The sequence below is a fragment of the Protopterus annectens genome, chromosome 2.part0 (assembly GCF_019279795.1).
Source record: "Protopterus annectens isolate FY-2018-M chromosome 2.part0, PAN1.0, whole genome shotgun sequence".
Classification (NCBI taxonomy): domain Eukaryota; kingdom Metazoa; phylum Chordata; order Ceratodontiformes; family Protopteridae; genus Protopterus; species Protopterus annectens.
In genome coordinates, this window is record NC_056728.1 from 1,350,114,081 (window position 1) to 1,350,131,175 (window position 17,095).

A 17,095-nucleotide genomic window follows, 5' to 3' on the forward strand; every position below is an offset into this window, starting at 1 on the left:
ACAAACCCAAACTGGGTGGGGTCCAGTGTTTGAAGGTTGTCAATGTCTTTGTTTATAAGTTCCATGATAAGTTAAGAAATTCTTCCCACTCTCCTTCATTCAATGATGACGGCATCAACTTTCTCATTGAAACACAGCAGTACACGAAAGGTAGCTAAAGACTATTTGCAAACAGGATGAATTTCCAGCCAAAAAATGCTGCTAAATGTTTGTGCCGCTGCCTATGTCTCACTTAGCTTAGCTGTAGAGTGAAAGACATCCCTAATAAACCTGACGTCCTTCTCCGTTGACTAAATAATTTATGGCTGCAGAGGTCTGTGCAGTATCTAGCAACTGTTCCACATGCACCAGGGTCTTTTCCAGGATGGAAATCTTGTGGTAGATCGTATCGGTCAGAAAATTCAAAGACTTCCCAGAAATTATACTGGAAATGAATAACAACTTCCTGAAAGATGCAAATCCAATGACACTTCCAGGGTGAGTGCAGTTTACACACTTCACGTTCACCTATAACACAGACAAATGCAGGCAATACACTTGGCCACAGTAACCCTGGTGTGAACTTATCAAGTGAATGGAGTACAACTGCAAAAGGAAACCTTTTGTGGGTAAAAATACAACAACTTTATTTATGGCTAAGAGAGGAACTGCCTACATCAGGTTTTGATATAGCATGACACAGAAGATGGTAACAAACATGACCACCTAGGCAGACTGATTCATACATGCTGCAATATAAGCAGGCACCAATGACTTGTCAGATCAGCTAGTAAGTGAGGCCAGGAAAGTGGCAAAGGGATACAAGGAAAGGATATTGGGATAGCAGTCTCAAATCAGTTACACTGCATCAGCCCTGACCTTCCATCAACCTACAAGCTAAGGAAGGGAATGAATCAGTAAGTATAATGATTGGTTGTAGTACTGAACAAAAGGAATAGCTTGCGACTCTCAGAAGGATAGGGAGAGGTCTAGGACAGAAAACAGTTATCAGGGATAGAGTCCACGCTAGCCACAAGGGACAGTGGAGCTCATAGCTGGACTGAAATGTACAACAAAACAACTAAATCTTTAGGTCAAGAAGAAGGGAGAGAGACAGGATGTCCCTCAAGCAGAAGAGGGAGGTATGCATAAAACACTATGGCAAACAGAAAAAAATGGATGTGTAGCTGGATAGTACTACTGTGTTAGAAGTGTATGGTAGAATAGAAGGAAAAGGAGGAAGCTACAAGAAGTGATGCAGGAGGAAAGGGTGGACATTACTGGAGAGAAATGAAAGTCATAAACGCTGTTTAAGGAGGACACAGAAGAGCTGAAAAAAGAGAGAGGTAGCAATTCATGTAAAGTGTGGACATCAAATGTAAACTCAAAGGAGGCAATATCACCACTACACAAAGGAGACAAACTTCAGAATCCAGGCTGTGTACATGGTGATTAAAAACAAGGAGGGAGATGAGTGCCAGTAGTAAATAAGTACCAACCCCAGGACAAATCATGAAAAAGAGACTGGGACTGAACGAAATGGGTCACACACAAGGGAAGTCTGAATCTGCCAGGAGCAAACAGGGAAATCAAAAATCTCCACATCAGAAGAGAACAGGTGGACTGAATTCTTAAAGTACAATGGTCAGCTAGTTAGGAAAGGTAAGACTGTGACCAAAAAGCAGAGAACTGCAGATGAGGATGGAGGCTGAAGTTGAGGATGGCTAGATGAAAACACCATTAGTAAGCACTAATGGCACCACTGGATGGTCTTGTGTGTGATGGAAGGGGAACAGAAGAAATCAAAGATGATGCTATGAGATTTTAGAAGGGAAAAGTATGCTGAAGGAGAAGGTCAAAGACAAGTTGGGGATCTGGAGGTAAATCAACTTTGTAAAAAATTAGAAGAACAGGCCAAAGACAGTACTCACATCTAAGGAGAAAGGTTTAAGGAAAAGCAAGAATAGAAGGTCAAGGTAGCTGCAACGAAACTAAGTTACTGATTAGGATTAAAAGTAAAGGTAAGACAAGAGGAGGGAGGGAGAAGATGGAAAGATGGATTAAGTACAATACAAAGTGGCACACAGGGGTGAGAGAGGAGGTAAACACCGTAAATGCACACTTCAAAAGCAGCAGCTGTAAAGAGAGATCGAAAAGGGAAATAAAAAATCTCAGGCAAAGGGAGAAAGGAAGGGCTAAACCTGGCTAGACTGAGTAAAGATAGAAGGGAAGTAATTAGAGAGAGGGAAAACAGCAGATATATACAGAATATTTTCTACTGGTTCTTCATGAAAGAGAGGAAACAAAGGGTGCCATGTTAAGAGGAAAGGCAGAGAGTGGAGAGTACTGGACAAACATGAATACATGGAGAATTAACGGATTGTTTTAAGGTAGGATAAAGCACAGGGCCCAGTTAGGCTGCATTCCAGAGTCCTTTTTGTATCTAGCCAGTGCACTGGCAGATGGTAACAGTGGCACTCCTGTACAAAGGAAGACAGGAGATAAGTACGGAAAATCTGGTGAACTACAGTAATGTTAACCTAAGGGAAGTGACCAGGAATGTCATGGAAAGAATACTAAGGGAAAGACTGGCATCTTTACTAGAGGACAACAATCTCCGAAATAAAATACAGGTTTGTGACATGAAGGAAAACTCAGATGAAGGTGTCTATTTTATGACTGGGTTACAAGTTAACTTGATGTAGGATTATCAAAAGACACACACTAACTGGACTTTGACAAGATACCACAGTTTAATTCTGCACAAACAAATGCAAGAAAAACTGTAGAGGCTGAAGATAGGACCAAGACGGAGAAATTGGACTATGGCATGAAATGGTACTAGAGAGAGGGTTGTGGTAACCAGTGAAGTATTGCAGTGATCGGTCCTGGGTACTCTTCAGTATGTCTGCTTCGGACATATCTGCCAGAAGAGAGAAATAGATCAAGCTCTTTTCTTGTGACAGGAATGTACTAACGGAGAACTGGAAGAAAGTCTAAACAGTAACTGGAAAGGCTGACAGAGTGGGCAGAAACATGGCAGATAATGTATAACACAGACAACAGCAAGCAATATATTTGGCCACATTAACCTTGGTGTGAAGTGTGAGGACTATAAGATGGAGGGAGTGTAACTGAAATCCAAAGAGGTATTAAAGACAATCTGGGGTGTTTATTATACCAGGAAAGCCCCACCAAGAGCACAGTGAGAGGGAGCTAGGACAGCAAGAAACAAAATTCTGGGTATATCCTCAGGGGATACAGCCTCATGAAGTGATAGTCCTTCCCTAGCAGACCACAGTAAAGTCACACTTTTAATAGCATGTACAAAATGGGAGGCTCTGCAAGAATAAGGATATCAGGCTGCTGGGAAGGAGCCCAGAATACCATCAAAAGGGTGCATGATATGGAGGCAAAGGTCTATGATCAGACACTAGTGAAATCAGAAAAATAGAAGACAAGACAAGGAGCACAACACTACATAAAGATGATGTGAAAAAATTCCCCTGAACAGGAAGGATTGGGGGTGGAAGGAGTCACAGGCAGGAGACTGCAGGGATCAACCAGACCCTGGATATGTGAATTGTTGTGGACCCAGTGAACGGAAAACCTGAAGAGCTGATGAAAAGGAAATTTATGGAAGCATCCATTCAAAAAGCCAGGAAGCAAGTGGATAAAGGGTAGACAGAAAAAGGTAGAATGTTAAACATTTAAGAACAGACTAGATAGCTTCTTTTATAATGTCAAACGAATGTTATTCTAACAGAAATAAGGTCCAAAAGAGGGACTCATGACTACAATGGGATCTTATCTTGAATCCTACACACTCATGTTATACTGTGTTACACAAACAGTCTGATGCTGGGGTAATTTCTCTTCATCAGACAAGGCTCACAGTATGGTCCACATGTTTGGCCCTCCAGGTTAGATGATAAATATTCTGACTTTCCTTCCTCATCAATATCTAAGAATCAGTACTATAGTGAGAATCCCTCCCAGCATTTCTCAGACTACAGAAGAGAAATGTGAACTTGTTGGTGTACCCAGTATCCTACTTGTCACTCTTCTTTGGGGATAGGGAAGGTGACTTCATAGATCATTACATGTGATGGTGAACCACAGAAGGTTCTCTAGCAACAGTACTAATCCCTTATACTTGGGCATAAGACAGAGAGGTTGAAACCAGAGGTGTAAGCATGAGAGGACAAGAGCTTAACGGGCGAATGTCAGGGGCCGGGCACTGGCAACACACTGTTAGGTTGAACTATACCCAAAAAGACTGGAATACCTAGAAAGCTTAATGGTGAGGTCAGACAGCAGATAACAGTTGACAGTCTTGAAAGGAGGAGGGTAAGATACTCACACACCTCATGGCCATAATGTCAAGGTCAATGGAGGGTCATAGTGGACAGCAAAACACTGATGGAGCAGTCACTGATACTATTACAGTACACTGTATGAATGGTGGGAAGGATAAATGTAGAACTCCACAGGGAAAACGAAACATATGGACAATATTTAGGGTTGATGCCAGACAGAGACTTTGTTATCTCTGTTGTACTGGCATATCTATATATATTTCCTTTTATCAGGATTGTCTGACTGGCAGTACCCCTTTTCAGCAAAGGCTCTAAGAAGAAAAACTCAAAACATAATTCTAGCACATACTGAGCAAAGCTTAGGCAATTGGCTGTGGTAGAGAACTTGAAAGTAGGTATGCTATTTTCAGAAACGGCAGTGGTGCAGCGGTTAACGTTGTCGCCTCACAGCAAGAGGTTCTCCGGTTCGATTCTCGGCTGGGGTGCCTTCTGTGTGGAGTTTGCATGTTCTCCCTGTGTTCGCGTGGGTTTCCTCCAGGTACTCCGGTTTCCTCCCACATTCCAAAAAACATGCATCTGGAGCATTTCTCCCCGGGCCTCCGCTGAAAACAGGCTCTGTGGAACCTAGTCGGACATTCCCGGTCAACAAATGTTAAATAAAAATAAATAAATAAAAATTGTCTTAGTAAGCAAATACAATCAATACAAAACTGAATCTTTTGACTCATAATATATGCAGTCAAAAAACTCCATCACCGCCTTGTAACAAGAAAGATCAACTGGCTTTCAATCCCTTTTCGGATTACCTTACTAGCTCACATGTTTACAAGGCGATCAATCTGGAACAATGCATTACATAGCCTATTAACTATTAAGGAATCAAATAGATCTCCGAAAATCAACAAATTTATTTGCTTTAACTTTATCAACCTTTTAAACTCCCCGAAATGAAACAGCAAAGCTTTCTTCTACCTTAGCCAAATCAGTCTGGAAATCCTTTCACACTAAAGGATGCCTAACTCACTACCACAGTTTCCTTCGTTAAAAAAACTCATATCCTACCTGCACAATTAATTCAAACTGCTCATGCTCTGAGACCATGGATCTCCAACAGAGTATTATCCGGACAGCCCAGTATCAAGTCCGCAAGTTCTCTGCAGCATATTAAGCCACAGTGAAATATGGAGGAAAACAAACTACCATTATGCTGGGTTTCATTCACTAAATGAGAATGTTTAGGGAGTCTCGGTTAAAAAAATAAAATAAAATAAATAAACAAAGAAAAGAATAAAACCGTAAAAAAGTTGCAACAAACTGCCATTTTGCATCATTCATTGCTATTCATGGCACTTGAAAACCTACATTGGGAAAACAAATAAAAACAAAGCTAATGCAACTAACTGCATTAGAAGAAAATGTGCGCATGCACGTGTGTGTGTGCGTGCGTGTGTATGCATGTGTGTGAGAGAGAATTTATTATAGTATTTAGCTTCTTCACTCAAAAATTCCAGACAAAGACAATAATGGGGAGATACTGGCTCCAGATGATGGTCACTGCTGAAGTGACACCCCAATTCTTTGTGTGAAAATGGGAAAAAGGGGGATGTGAATGGATGGACAGACCCCAAATCAAGAACATTTTTAAATACTAGTCTAATTCACTGAAACAATGCAATAGAAGAGGAAGTTTTGCATTAGCATGTCTTTCCAGAACAATCTGTATTATGAAACTACAATGGCAGAGTTAATTGACCACTGTAGTCCTGCCAGACCTATTAGAAATTCAAACATTTTTTTAAGGAACACAGCAAATAAATATTAGGCAACATCAGGGACAGCTGAGAGAAAGATGTGGGATGATGGAGACTCATTACTTTACATTATGAGTAGACATTCAAGAAAGAAGCTATAAGTGGTGTGCACGCGCACACACAGACACATGTGTATATATATATATATATATATATATATATATATATATATATATATATATATATATTACATCCATACACACACACACATATATATATATATATATATATATGTCTACTTTCATTCACTGAAAATTCATTTCACTGAATTTCAAACCACTCGCACCAAATTGCTGAAAACTCACTTCACTGAATCACATTTTACTGAATGTAAGTACTGCTGGGCAACTAAAATGTATATGCCCTTTTCCCCACTATAGTGCGATCCTGGAGTTGGTATATATAGTGGGGGGGCACAGCCACCCACATACTTTTGGTTTTATATTGTTAGACTGCAGTGATGGTGCTGCGGTAGTGTTGTCGCCTCACAGTTAGACGCTGCCTGTTCGATTCTCAGTTAGAGCGTCTTCTGTGTGGTGACATGCTTGAATGGGCGTTCCTTTGTTGAAGGTTGTGCGTTGGGCCCGGCAAGCCAGCACGTAAAAAACTCTACTGCCAATCATTAGCGGACCGGAGTTCCGCTGTAGTGACCCCTAACCGGGAAAAGCCGAAAGACGCAAACAATTGTTAGCTTTCATATTTATGAATCTCATTTCACTGAAAGCTAAGTAGGTGGGGGCTGTGCCCCCACACCCCCCTAACGATATATGACAACTGCAGGATCGCACTACATGTGGGGAAAAGGGCATATACATTTTATTTGCCCAACAGTACTTACATTCAGTGAAATGTGATTCAGTGAAATGAGTCGTCAGTGATTTGAGTTTTCAGCGATTGAGGGTGAATGGAAATTCAGTGAAATGAGTTTTCAGTGAAGGAAAGTAGACACACATACACACACACGCACACTTCTGTCATCATTTCCATTTTTCCAAGGATACACTTCCATTGGTGGTTCCGCCTTTTCCACAACCTCTCTAGCAGTGTCTTCTGCATCACTTGTATCTATTGTTGTAACATCCATCTTGAGAGCTGTAATCTTCTGGTCAGGGAGAGACTCTGCAAAGCCAAATTTTTCTCCTCGTTTCCTGTATTACAAATAAAATAAAAACAGTTTTGGTGAGTTCAATTATTCAGTGTGTATTACAGAAGCTGCTATACAAAAATGTGAACCTACGATTGAATAACCATTCCATATTTTAGTTTTCCTAAGACAATGCTGAGCTCCAATGAAAAAATAGTGAACAGTAAGATGCTTCAATGTTTAATTCAGATTTTCTAAATTCAGTGACAAGGAAGTGTGTTTTTGCTTTACCACTATAAATCAGCTCATGCTTACAACTTTGGCAGTTTAATTACAATGCATCTGGAGCCAATGAGTGTCCTAATATTACTGGCAGAGTCAGCATCAGGAGACTTTGGCAGTACCAAAATCATAGGTATAAAGATCAGAGCAGATGGAAAAAAAACATATTGCATTCACAGATGCCACTGCTTCTGAGCCACAGCATGATTGTTAGATTTACTTATTTATTAGCATTTGTTTACAGGGATAGTTCAACTGGGCACAAAGCACCTTCTAAAAGAGGCCCAGGGAGAAAAGCTCCACACAAAATGCATACATTAAACAAGGCGTACAAATCTAATAAAAACAATCAGTTGATGGTCAGATGACAAAAAGTGCATGTTACAGAACTACTAAAACAGAAGAGAAAATAATAAAATTCATGTCTTAACATAACTTGGCATTCATATGTGTAAGTCTGTCTTCATTCCTCCTCATGACAGGGTCTCTGATCTAACCATCAGATGTGACTTGGCCTCAATCTCCAGACTTGGATCAGACTCTCGAGCTCCTCTCTCTTACGCATAATGCGGTATTCCCACCCAAGCACCTCAGATCAAATTTGCAGATTCCATACATCCAACACCCAGACAGCAAAAGAATGGCAGATGAGGCTCAGACATGGGACCTAAGCATCCTGCCATGTTCCATGATCCTCTAGAAGACTGAGGAAGAGGGATGGCTGGCAGGAAAGTGAGGAGGAATAAAGATGGACAACACAGATTTCAAGTTATGGTAAGACATAACTTTTTCATCTGATGCTCTAGTCTTTATTCCTCCTCACGACCGGGTCAGAGTCTCCAGATATGGAATTCTCGTGTGGCCCTCATGGGAGGATATGCCACAGCACCATCGAGCTAAAGGAAGCCCTGCTCCTAGAAATGATTTCTAACTTGCAATGTGCCACAAAGGTATGACTGCTAGACCATGTCACTGCTACACAAAATATCATCAATGGAGGATCTAGATGAGAAGGTGGAAGAAGTAGCCATAGCCCTAATGGAATGTGCCCTAGGAGTCTCAGGTAATTCTAGGCCCTTTTGTGAATAAATGAAAGAGATACAACCAGTTATCCATTTTGCTCAAATAATCTTGTAAACCACTTGGCCTATTTTGTTAGCTGAAACGGCTACGGACACAATTGGTCAGACTTCGTGTGTTTATTTCTGTGCAGATAGAAATGTAATTGTCTATGAACATCGAGAAGATGAAGAATGTACTCCCCTTTAATCAGAAAAATTCAGACAGAACAATGTTAAGTGAATGAACTGACTGATATTGGTTTCCTTGGCTAGCTTAGGCATAAAAGAGGGATTGATACGTAAAGAGACCCTGTCTTTATGAAAAATTATGTAAGGAGGTTTGGAGGATAAGGTTTGCAGCTTGGAATTCTCTTTGCCAAAGTTACAGCCACCAAAACATTAGTGTTCCACGATAAAAACTTCATGTCACAACAGGCAGATGGTTAGAAGGGTCCATGAATTAAAGCCTGCAGTATGACAGTGAAATACCGAGCAGGGGAGGGGGTCTTTAATAGGTGGCCTCAACAGGAAAATACCTTTCATAAAGGATTTGTATAAACTAAAGGTAGACCGGGAACGAGATTGACTACCAGTGTGAAAATTAGAAATAGCAGCTAATTGAAGTTTAATGGTAGAGAAGCTAGCTCCTTCCTTAAATGGGGTAACTAAGCAAGAGCAGAATATCTGATACTGGTGCTGAGAATGGATCAACATTCCTATCTGTAGCTCAAATTTTTCTCCTCGTTTCCTGTATTAAAAATAAAATAAAAACAGTTTTGGTGAGTTCAATTATTCAGTGTGTATTACAGAAGCTGCTATACATAGAGTTAGCTTTTTCCTCCATCTTTTTAAGAAATTCTTCTGCCTTGTTGCCAAAGAGGCGGTCCTGATTTAAGGGAGCATCCAGTAATTTCGCTTTAACATAATCTGGCAAGGATTGCTCCTTAAGCCAAACATGCCTTCTAAGTACAGACCCAGTTACAGCAGCCCTGCAAGATGCCTCTAGTGAATCAAAACCACATGGCAACAGATGTTTACCAACTTGTTCAGCAGAATGCATTAAATCCTATAAATCCTTATTTTAAGCACAATCAAGAATCAACATCATTTTCTGTTTAAGCAATCCAGTAATATGCTGCTGATATTTTAACATATGAAACTGGCAATTCAAGACCCTAATGGCCAAAGTTGCAGAAGTGTACAACTTCTTAGCCCATCTAGCCAGCTCCCTGGAGTCTCTATAAGAGGGGGTAGAATTTTTGGTAGTAGAAGCTTTAATGCCCTTGGGTCCCTGTGAAATGGTTTTAGGATCCACATTTTGAAAAGGAACTTGTGAGAGTCAGGAACCCTGTAATATCGATCAGGTTTTCTGGGAGCAGGAGATAAAGAGTCCGGAGCCATGCTAGATTCCGAAAAGGCATCATTCAACAATGTCCAGTACAGGAGGAATAGCTAAAGGCCTGTGCTGGGGCAGGAGTAAGAAATCCCTAAGCCTCTTTTTAGAATAAGAGAAATCCTGACTTTCAAAATGAAAATGCTCCCTGAGAGTATGCAAGGTTTCACCAAAAGGGAAATCCTCTGTGGGAGAAGCAGAGGGAATGCAGTCCTCAGCATCAGAATCCTCATAGGTAGAGAAGGGTAAATCCTGGTCAGAGGAATAAAGAAGTTACGTACTCACCATAACGTTCCATCTGAGAAGGTAACTTCATTTGTCAGCAACCTGTGGGTATCCGATCCGAGCCGACAGCTTTCCTAGCTAAAAGATCCGAGCTCCAAGCTCCTCCCCTACCCATAATGCCCTGCCATCTCCCTCTAACCCTCAGATCGAGTTTGCCATAATGTCATAGAAAATTACTATAATACCAGAAAGGAGTACTATACATTCCACCTGATGTCATCTGGAAGTGATGTATCCTGATCCTTTCATAACGAACTAAGGGTCCGGGGGATGGAGGGCGGGTTGGTTGCTGATGAATGAAGTTACCTACTCAGATGGAACGGTATGGTGAGTACATAACTTCTTTATCTGAAGTAGTTAACTTCATTTGATCAGCAACCTGTGGGACAGAGTCCCCAGCTACCAACAACTTGGGAGGTCCGCATGGAAGGATATTCCGGAGCACTGCAGAGCCAAAAGATGTGCGTCCTCTGGATATTAAATCCAACTTATAATGTGTAATAAAGGTACGAGAGGAAGCCCAAGTAGCTGCTGAGCAAATGTCATCCAAAGAAACCCTTGACCAGAAAGCAGCAGAAGTAGCCATCGGGTAGAATGGGCTCGCACCCTCAGGGGCTCAGGACGACCAGTGCGTTTGTATGCGAGAAGGCTGCATTGGGCAATCCATCTAGCTAAGGTCACTTTAGTCACTGGTTTACTAGGACAGGATTTAGCAAATGACTCAAAAAGTTGATCTGATTTTCGAAGATCGGCTGTTCTGTTTAAGTAAAATCGTAACTGTCTATGAACATCCAGACAATGGAGTCTATACTCTCCTTTGTTTTGAAATTTAGGAAAGAAGACAGGTAGATTGATGGACTGGTTGATATTGGCTTTTGAAGCCACTTTAGGCAGAAAGGAGGGGTTAGTCCTGAGGGAAACCCCGTCTTTATGAAAGATGATATATGGAGGCTTACTGCAAAGAGCGTGAAGCTCCGATATCCTCTTAGCTGAGGTAATGGCAATCAGGAAGACCGTTTTCCAAGATACATATTTTAAGTCGACTGAAGCCGCAGGTTCAAAGGGAGGACCAGTCAGAGCCTGTAGAACTAGGGTTAGATCCCATGGAGGAACTAAGTCTTTAACAGGGGGTCTTAACAGAAAAGTTCCTTTCAGGAATGTTTTGCAAATCTTGGAGGAAGCTAGGGGGCCTAAACTGTTTCCAACGTGGTAGTGGGAAATAGCTGCCAAGTGAACTTTAACAGTAGAAGAACTAGCTCCTTGATGAAAAGTATGGGATAGAAAGTCTAGAACTGCTGGGATAGGAGCCGTGAAGGGATCCAAATTCCTATGCTCCGCCCAGACAGAGAAACGTTTCCATTTACTCTTGTAGATTTTCCTGGTAGACGGTTTATGGGCAGCCACCAGGATGGCCTTAACTGAGGAAGATATACCGGGAGTCCTAGCCATCAATGGAACTGGATCAACCAAGCTGAAAGCTTGAGGTAGTCCAGGTCAGGGGGTCTTCAATCCTAAAGAATGAGAGATCAGATCTGGAATGGGATCTAAAATCCAGGGAGGATGTACTAGATGAGACCATAGGCATGGGAACCAAGTTTGGCGAAGCCAGAATGGGGCTATGAGGATAACTCTGCTCCCCAACCGACGAGTTTTCTGCAAGAATTTTGTCATTAATGGAAGGGGAGGATAAGCATACAGAAGACCGGATGGCCAAGCATGAACCAGAGTGTCTCTGGGGACTTTCCCTGGTGGGGGGATTAGCACGAAGAACTCGCTGCACTTTGTATTCAAAGGCGAAGCAAACAGATCGCAGCAAGGTTGACCCCATTTGAGGAAGATTTGCTCCGCTACCACTAGGTGCAGAGACCACTCGTAAGGTGAGAGGATCGTTAGACTCAACCTGTCCGCTAAAATGTTTGACCGACCCGGAATGTGCGTTGCTATGAGAAAACGGTTGGTGGATATCGCCCATTCCCACACTCTCATGGCCTCTCTGCAAAGTAGGTAAGATCTGGTACCCCCCCTGTTTGTTTATGTACCAGACTACAGACATGTTGTCTGTTTGAATTGCAACAGTCCCTGGAGGAAGAAGGGGATGGAGAGCCTGCAACGCTAGAAGCACCACCCTCACCTCCAGGACATTGATATGCAATGAGGTCTCTGTGTGAGTCCACATGCCTTGGACGGATCTGCCCCCCACCAGAGGAGAGATGCGTCCGTGGTCACCGTGACTTGGGGTGGGGATAAGACGAAGGGGCACCCTTCCCGGAGGTCTCTGGAGCGGAGCCACCAAAGTAGCGACTCCCTGCAAATCCTGCTGAGGGGTATAGGTGTAGACAGGGGATGATGTAGGATGGACCACTGAACCTGTAAGGTCCATTGAAGGATTCTCATTTTCAGACGTGCAATAGGCGACAGATTGATGGCCGCTGCCATGGACCCCAGGGCCCTCAGGACTAGTCCCTCTGGGGGTGGGGGTGGGGGGCACGCTGATGGTTGTAGAAGAGCGAGAATGTGAAGGTTTAGATTGCGAAGTCTGTCCGCCGTCAGAAAGACTTTGGACTGTATCATGTCTATCCTGGCCCCTATGAAGTCCAAAATCTGAGTTGGTTGAAGGGAGGACTTCTTGTGGATGATCGTGATTTCTAGGTGGCGGGCTAGATGTAAGAAATAGTCCCTGCCTGAACAAAGCTGATGCCTGGTGGGGGCGGTTAGGAGCCAGTCATCCAGGTAAGGAAAGACCTGTATTCCCTGAAGCCTCAGATGGGCCCCTACAACTGCCATGACCTTGGTGAACACCCTGGGGGCCGTGGTGAGACCAAAGGTAGGTCCCTGAACTGATAATGGCTGGCTCCCAGCCGAAAGTGGAGAAACCTCCTGGATCGCCTGTCCATTAGAATGTGGAAGTATGCATCCTTGAGGTCTATCTAGCACATCCAGTCGTTCTCCAGTAAAAGTGGGAGAATGGATTGAATAGTGACCATCTGGAACTTTTCTTTGGCGATTGACAGGTTCAGTGTGGACAGGTCGAGAATGGGTCATAAGTCCCCCATCTTTTTTGGCACCAAAAAGAACCTGGAGTAAAAGCCCGATCCGGATTGCCTGAGGGGGACGTGCTGGATGGCTCTTTTTCTTAGCAGCTCTCGTATTTCGAAGGCTGCTGCCTTCCTCTGATTGGGTGAAACATCGGGGAGACTCCCTGACTGGGGAGGATACATTAGGAAAGGGATAGAATAGCCTCTGGATATAATTTGGAGCACCCAGCGATCTGTCGTGATGGACTCCCAATTTGCTAGGTGCCTCGAGAAGCACCCCCCGACTGCCTCCAGAGAAGAGCAGTCGGGCAACCCCTCAGGGCTGTTGCGCGGGTCGATCGGAAAAAGGTTCCCTCGACACGAAATTCTTCAGCCCCCCCCTCTGCTTCTGGGCCGGCATCCACCCACGCTGTCCTCCTCTGCCTCTGAAGGACGAAGGATCCGGAGCTAAACGGGATTGTTGAGCTTTCCGGAACCACATCTTCTTTTGTCCTCTTCCACCCTGTCCTCCTCTGCATCTGAAGGACGAAGGATCCGGAGCGAAACAGGATTGTTGAGCTTTCCGGAACCACATCTTCTTTTGTCCCCTTTGGTTCCTAGAGTAGGACCTCTGAGGAGCCGAGAAGCGGATCCTGACGGCAGACGTTTTCCCGTCTTTCTCGCTCTGGAGAAGCGTATCGCGTATGGTTTTGCCAAGAAGCGTAGAACCGTCAAAAGGGGCATTTGCAAAGGACGCCTTGAAGGGTTCCGCAAAATCGCAGAGACGGAGCCAGGCCTGTCTGCGTAAGACCACGCCTGTTCTGCTGGCTCTAGCCACTCCCTCTGTGGCATGGGAGAGAAGCCACATAGATGTATTAGTAATCGACTTGAGAGTGGCCATCCAAGCTGAGAAGGTCCGTTTGTCCTCAGCCGACATGGACTCTGGGGGTGACCCAGCGTACTCTTTGATAAGGTCCCGCTGGAGCCGAATTACATGTGCCATATAATTCAGTGACCTTACAGAGAAGGTCGCTGAAGCGAACATCTGCTTTCCAAGGCAGTCCATCATCTGAGACTCTTTGTCTGGAGGATGTACCGAGGAACTCTCTTGTGCCAATTCCTTTTTAGTGGCAGCCGCCACCCACTATGGCATCCACTGGGGCACCCTTGCTCCAAACTGTCCTGTCCGTGGGAGGGCTGAGTATCCTGTCAGGTTTCTTTGGTATTGGCTCGACAGTGTCTGGCTCCTTCCATGCCATGGTTGTTATGAGGTCCACCAGGGGGTCGGCGGGAGGGACACCCAAGAGGTAGTCAAACGCCTCCAGAAACATAGACTCATCCGAGAAAGGCTTTTGGGCAGACCACCCCCCTCTAATGCATAACATTTCCATAATGTCTCCAAAGGAGACGTCTTCGGGGGGTGACTTGGGGAACCTTCCCCTTCCTCCAAGTCCATGTCTTCTGTGAGGGACTCAGGTGAGTCCAAGTGCCTCCTCTTGCACTTTCGTTTGTGAGGGACCTCCTCGGGGGTGCTGTCCGAAGAGGCCTCACCAACAATGTCCTGTTCCTCCAACGGGAACTATCTGGGACATAGGCGCAGGCTGTCCCTGGGGCCGGATGATGGAAGACAGGCCCGTCTGAGAGTGAATGGCGGGTGGATCCGTAGCAAGAGCCTGGGGCCTCGAATCCCTCGGAAGGACCCTCTCCATGACGTTGAATGCCGAGGGAGAGCTGCTTTCCCTAGAATCCGAAAGCAGTCCCCTCGGATCCGACGTGCGAATCGGCACTGGAGGTGACCCAATCGGATCCGAAAGGGTAGTGTGCTCCAACCTCAACGGAGCCGAAGGTCCACTAACCCCCCCCCCCGGATCAGACACTCAACTCACGGCCCCGAGAGCTCGGACACGAAAAAGGATCCGACAGACTCAAGGGTACAGTCAGCGCCGAAGTAGGGAACACTGTCGGCACCAACACCACCCCGGCTCCGAAGCTAGTCGGATCCGACAGCTCCGAACCCTGACAGTGGGTCGGAGAAGGAGCAATGGGGCAAAAAAGGGGGTCAAGCTCCCCCCCAGAGGGGGGGGGAGGGGAGGCAAGAGCAGTCCCATCTGCAGCTGGGGTGAAGAAACAGACGCATCATCCGGTCCATGTCTGTGTCAGATAAACTCCTCCCTGATCTGGACGAGGCCACCAAGGCCAGCCGGGAAGGCCGCCTAGATGACCTCGAAGGTGACCAGGTCTCCTCCTCCGGGGAGAAATGTGAAGAACGGAGCCGGGAGGGAGAAGGCCCAGAGACCTTAAAGGGAGAGGCAAGCTGCTTGGACGGCAGAGCCGATGGAGCCGACTCGGACCGCCTCTTGTGACTACAGTGCCTCTCTTTTTCCCGCTCCCTGTCCTTCTTTCTCTTTCTTTTTGCTGTCCCTTTCCTGCTGGGCCAAAGAGGGAGGTCGAGTCCCGGCCAGGGGATCGGAGGCGGTAGGTGGAACAGCCACGGCTGGTGCCACAGAGGAAGAGTAGGACGAAGTGGAATCCGGGGGAAAAAGGCCCGCAAGGATAAGCTTCGCCCTTCTATCCTTCAACTCCCTGGGGTTGAAGGCTGCACAAATAGTGCAGCCTGAAGTAAGGTGATTAACTCCCAGGCAAATGACACACCAAGTGTTGCCATCCGCTGGGGACAACTTATGGCCACACTCGGAGCATTTAGAGAACACAGCTTTTGGGCCTTCGGACATATTGGAAGAAAAGTACAGCCCCCACACACACACACACACACACCTTCACACACACAGATGGGAGAGGGGAATAAACTAAACTAACTAAAAGTTTTTTAAAACTACCCACAAAGGCTAATAGAATAAGAAGTGAGTTCACACACACAAAGATAGAGAAATTTAGACAGAAAAGTATATATAAAATCCTAAACTCAATACCACGCTCGGAGCTCGTTCTAAGAAGCTTACAGAAGCCGTGGCAAACGAGATCCGAGGGTTAGAGGGAGGTGGCAGGGCATTATGGGTAGGGGGAGGAGCTTGGAGCTTTTAGCTAGGAAAGCTGCCGGCTTGGATCAGAATCGGATCCGATACCCACAGGTTGCTGATCAAATGACGTTAACTACTTCAGATCAGAAATTTCAGAATCCTGGTCAGAAGTATCATAAGCAAACTCAGTCCTAGGTCTCTCAGAGGGCAAAGGTTGGCTTCCCCTGATAAAAGTAATGAAGTCTTCAGTCATTCTTATCATTTGTTTTTTAGACAGAGGCCTGACCATGCGGTCTGGGAGTCAGTTTTCTACACATGGTTCGAGTTTTAGGCCTTGAAGAAGAAGACGGTGTCAGTTTAATATACAAGTCAGTAGGCCTGAAAACACCCTCAGAAGCTGGTGCATGCAAAGTGGCTCCGGACCCATCCAAGGCAGACACATCCGCAGGTTCCACAGATGAATCATCTCGTAGCACACCGGACTCTGAATGGGTCTCAGTAGAGGCCTGCGAATCTGAAGTAGCGGGTATTAGGGGCTGCAAAAGCGCCTCACTAAGCTGACTCGGACCGTTTCGGCGGCCTGTCTCTGTCTTTATCTTTGCGTTTTTTTGGAATGTTGGTAGTCAGATGGCTTACCGAAGACATATCGGAATAATTAAACTGAGCACCAAAATATTTAGAAGCGGAAATATACTGACAGCAGATAGTTTGTGGTTTAAATAAGGCACAAAACAGACATTGAGGTACATCGAGGTCAGGGCCTAGGCAAGGAATACAGTACGAATGAAAATCTTTATACAGTATTTGCTTTCCACAGGAAATGCAATTATTTACTTTTACTGACATCGGTTTAGAGCAAAAAAAAGTTTCTCCAACGGGGTACTGAGCT

At 44.8% G+C, this 17,095-nt stretch overlaps 1 protein-coding gene across 1 annotated transcript in view; it reads right to left on the bottom strand.

Annotated features, from left to right (window-relative positions):
• EXOSC9 (exosome component 9) overlaps nucleotides 1-17,095 on the bottom strand; it is a 952,766-nt gene that overhangs the window by 216,603 nt on the left and 719,068 nt on the right. The window contains exon 9 of the mRNA XM_044061532.1: nucleotides 7,111-7,257. Coding sequence (XP_043917467.1) covers nucleotides 7,111-7,257 — 147 coding nt within the window. The remainder of the gene's footprint in view (nucleotides 1-7,110; nucleotides 7,258-17,095) is intronic.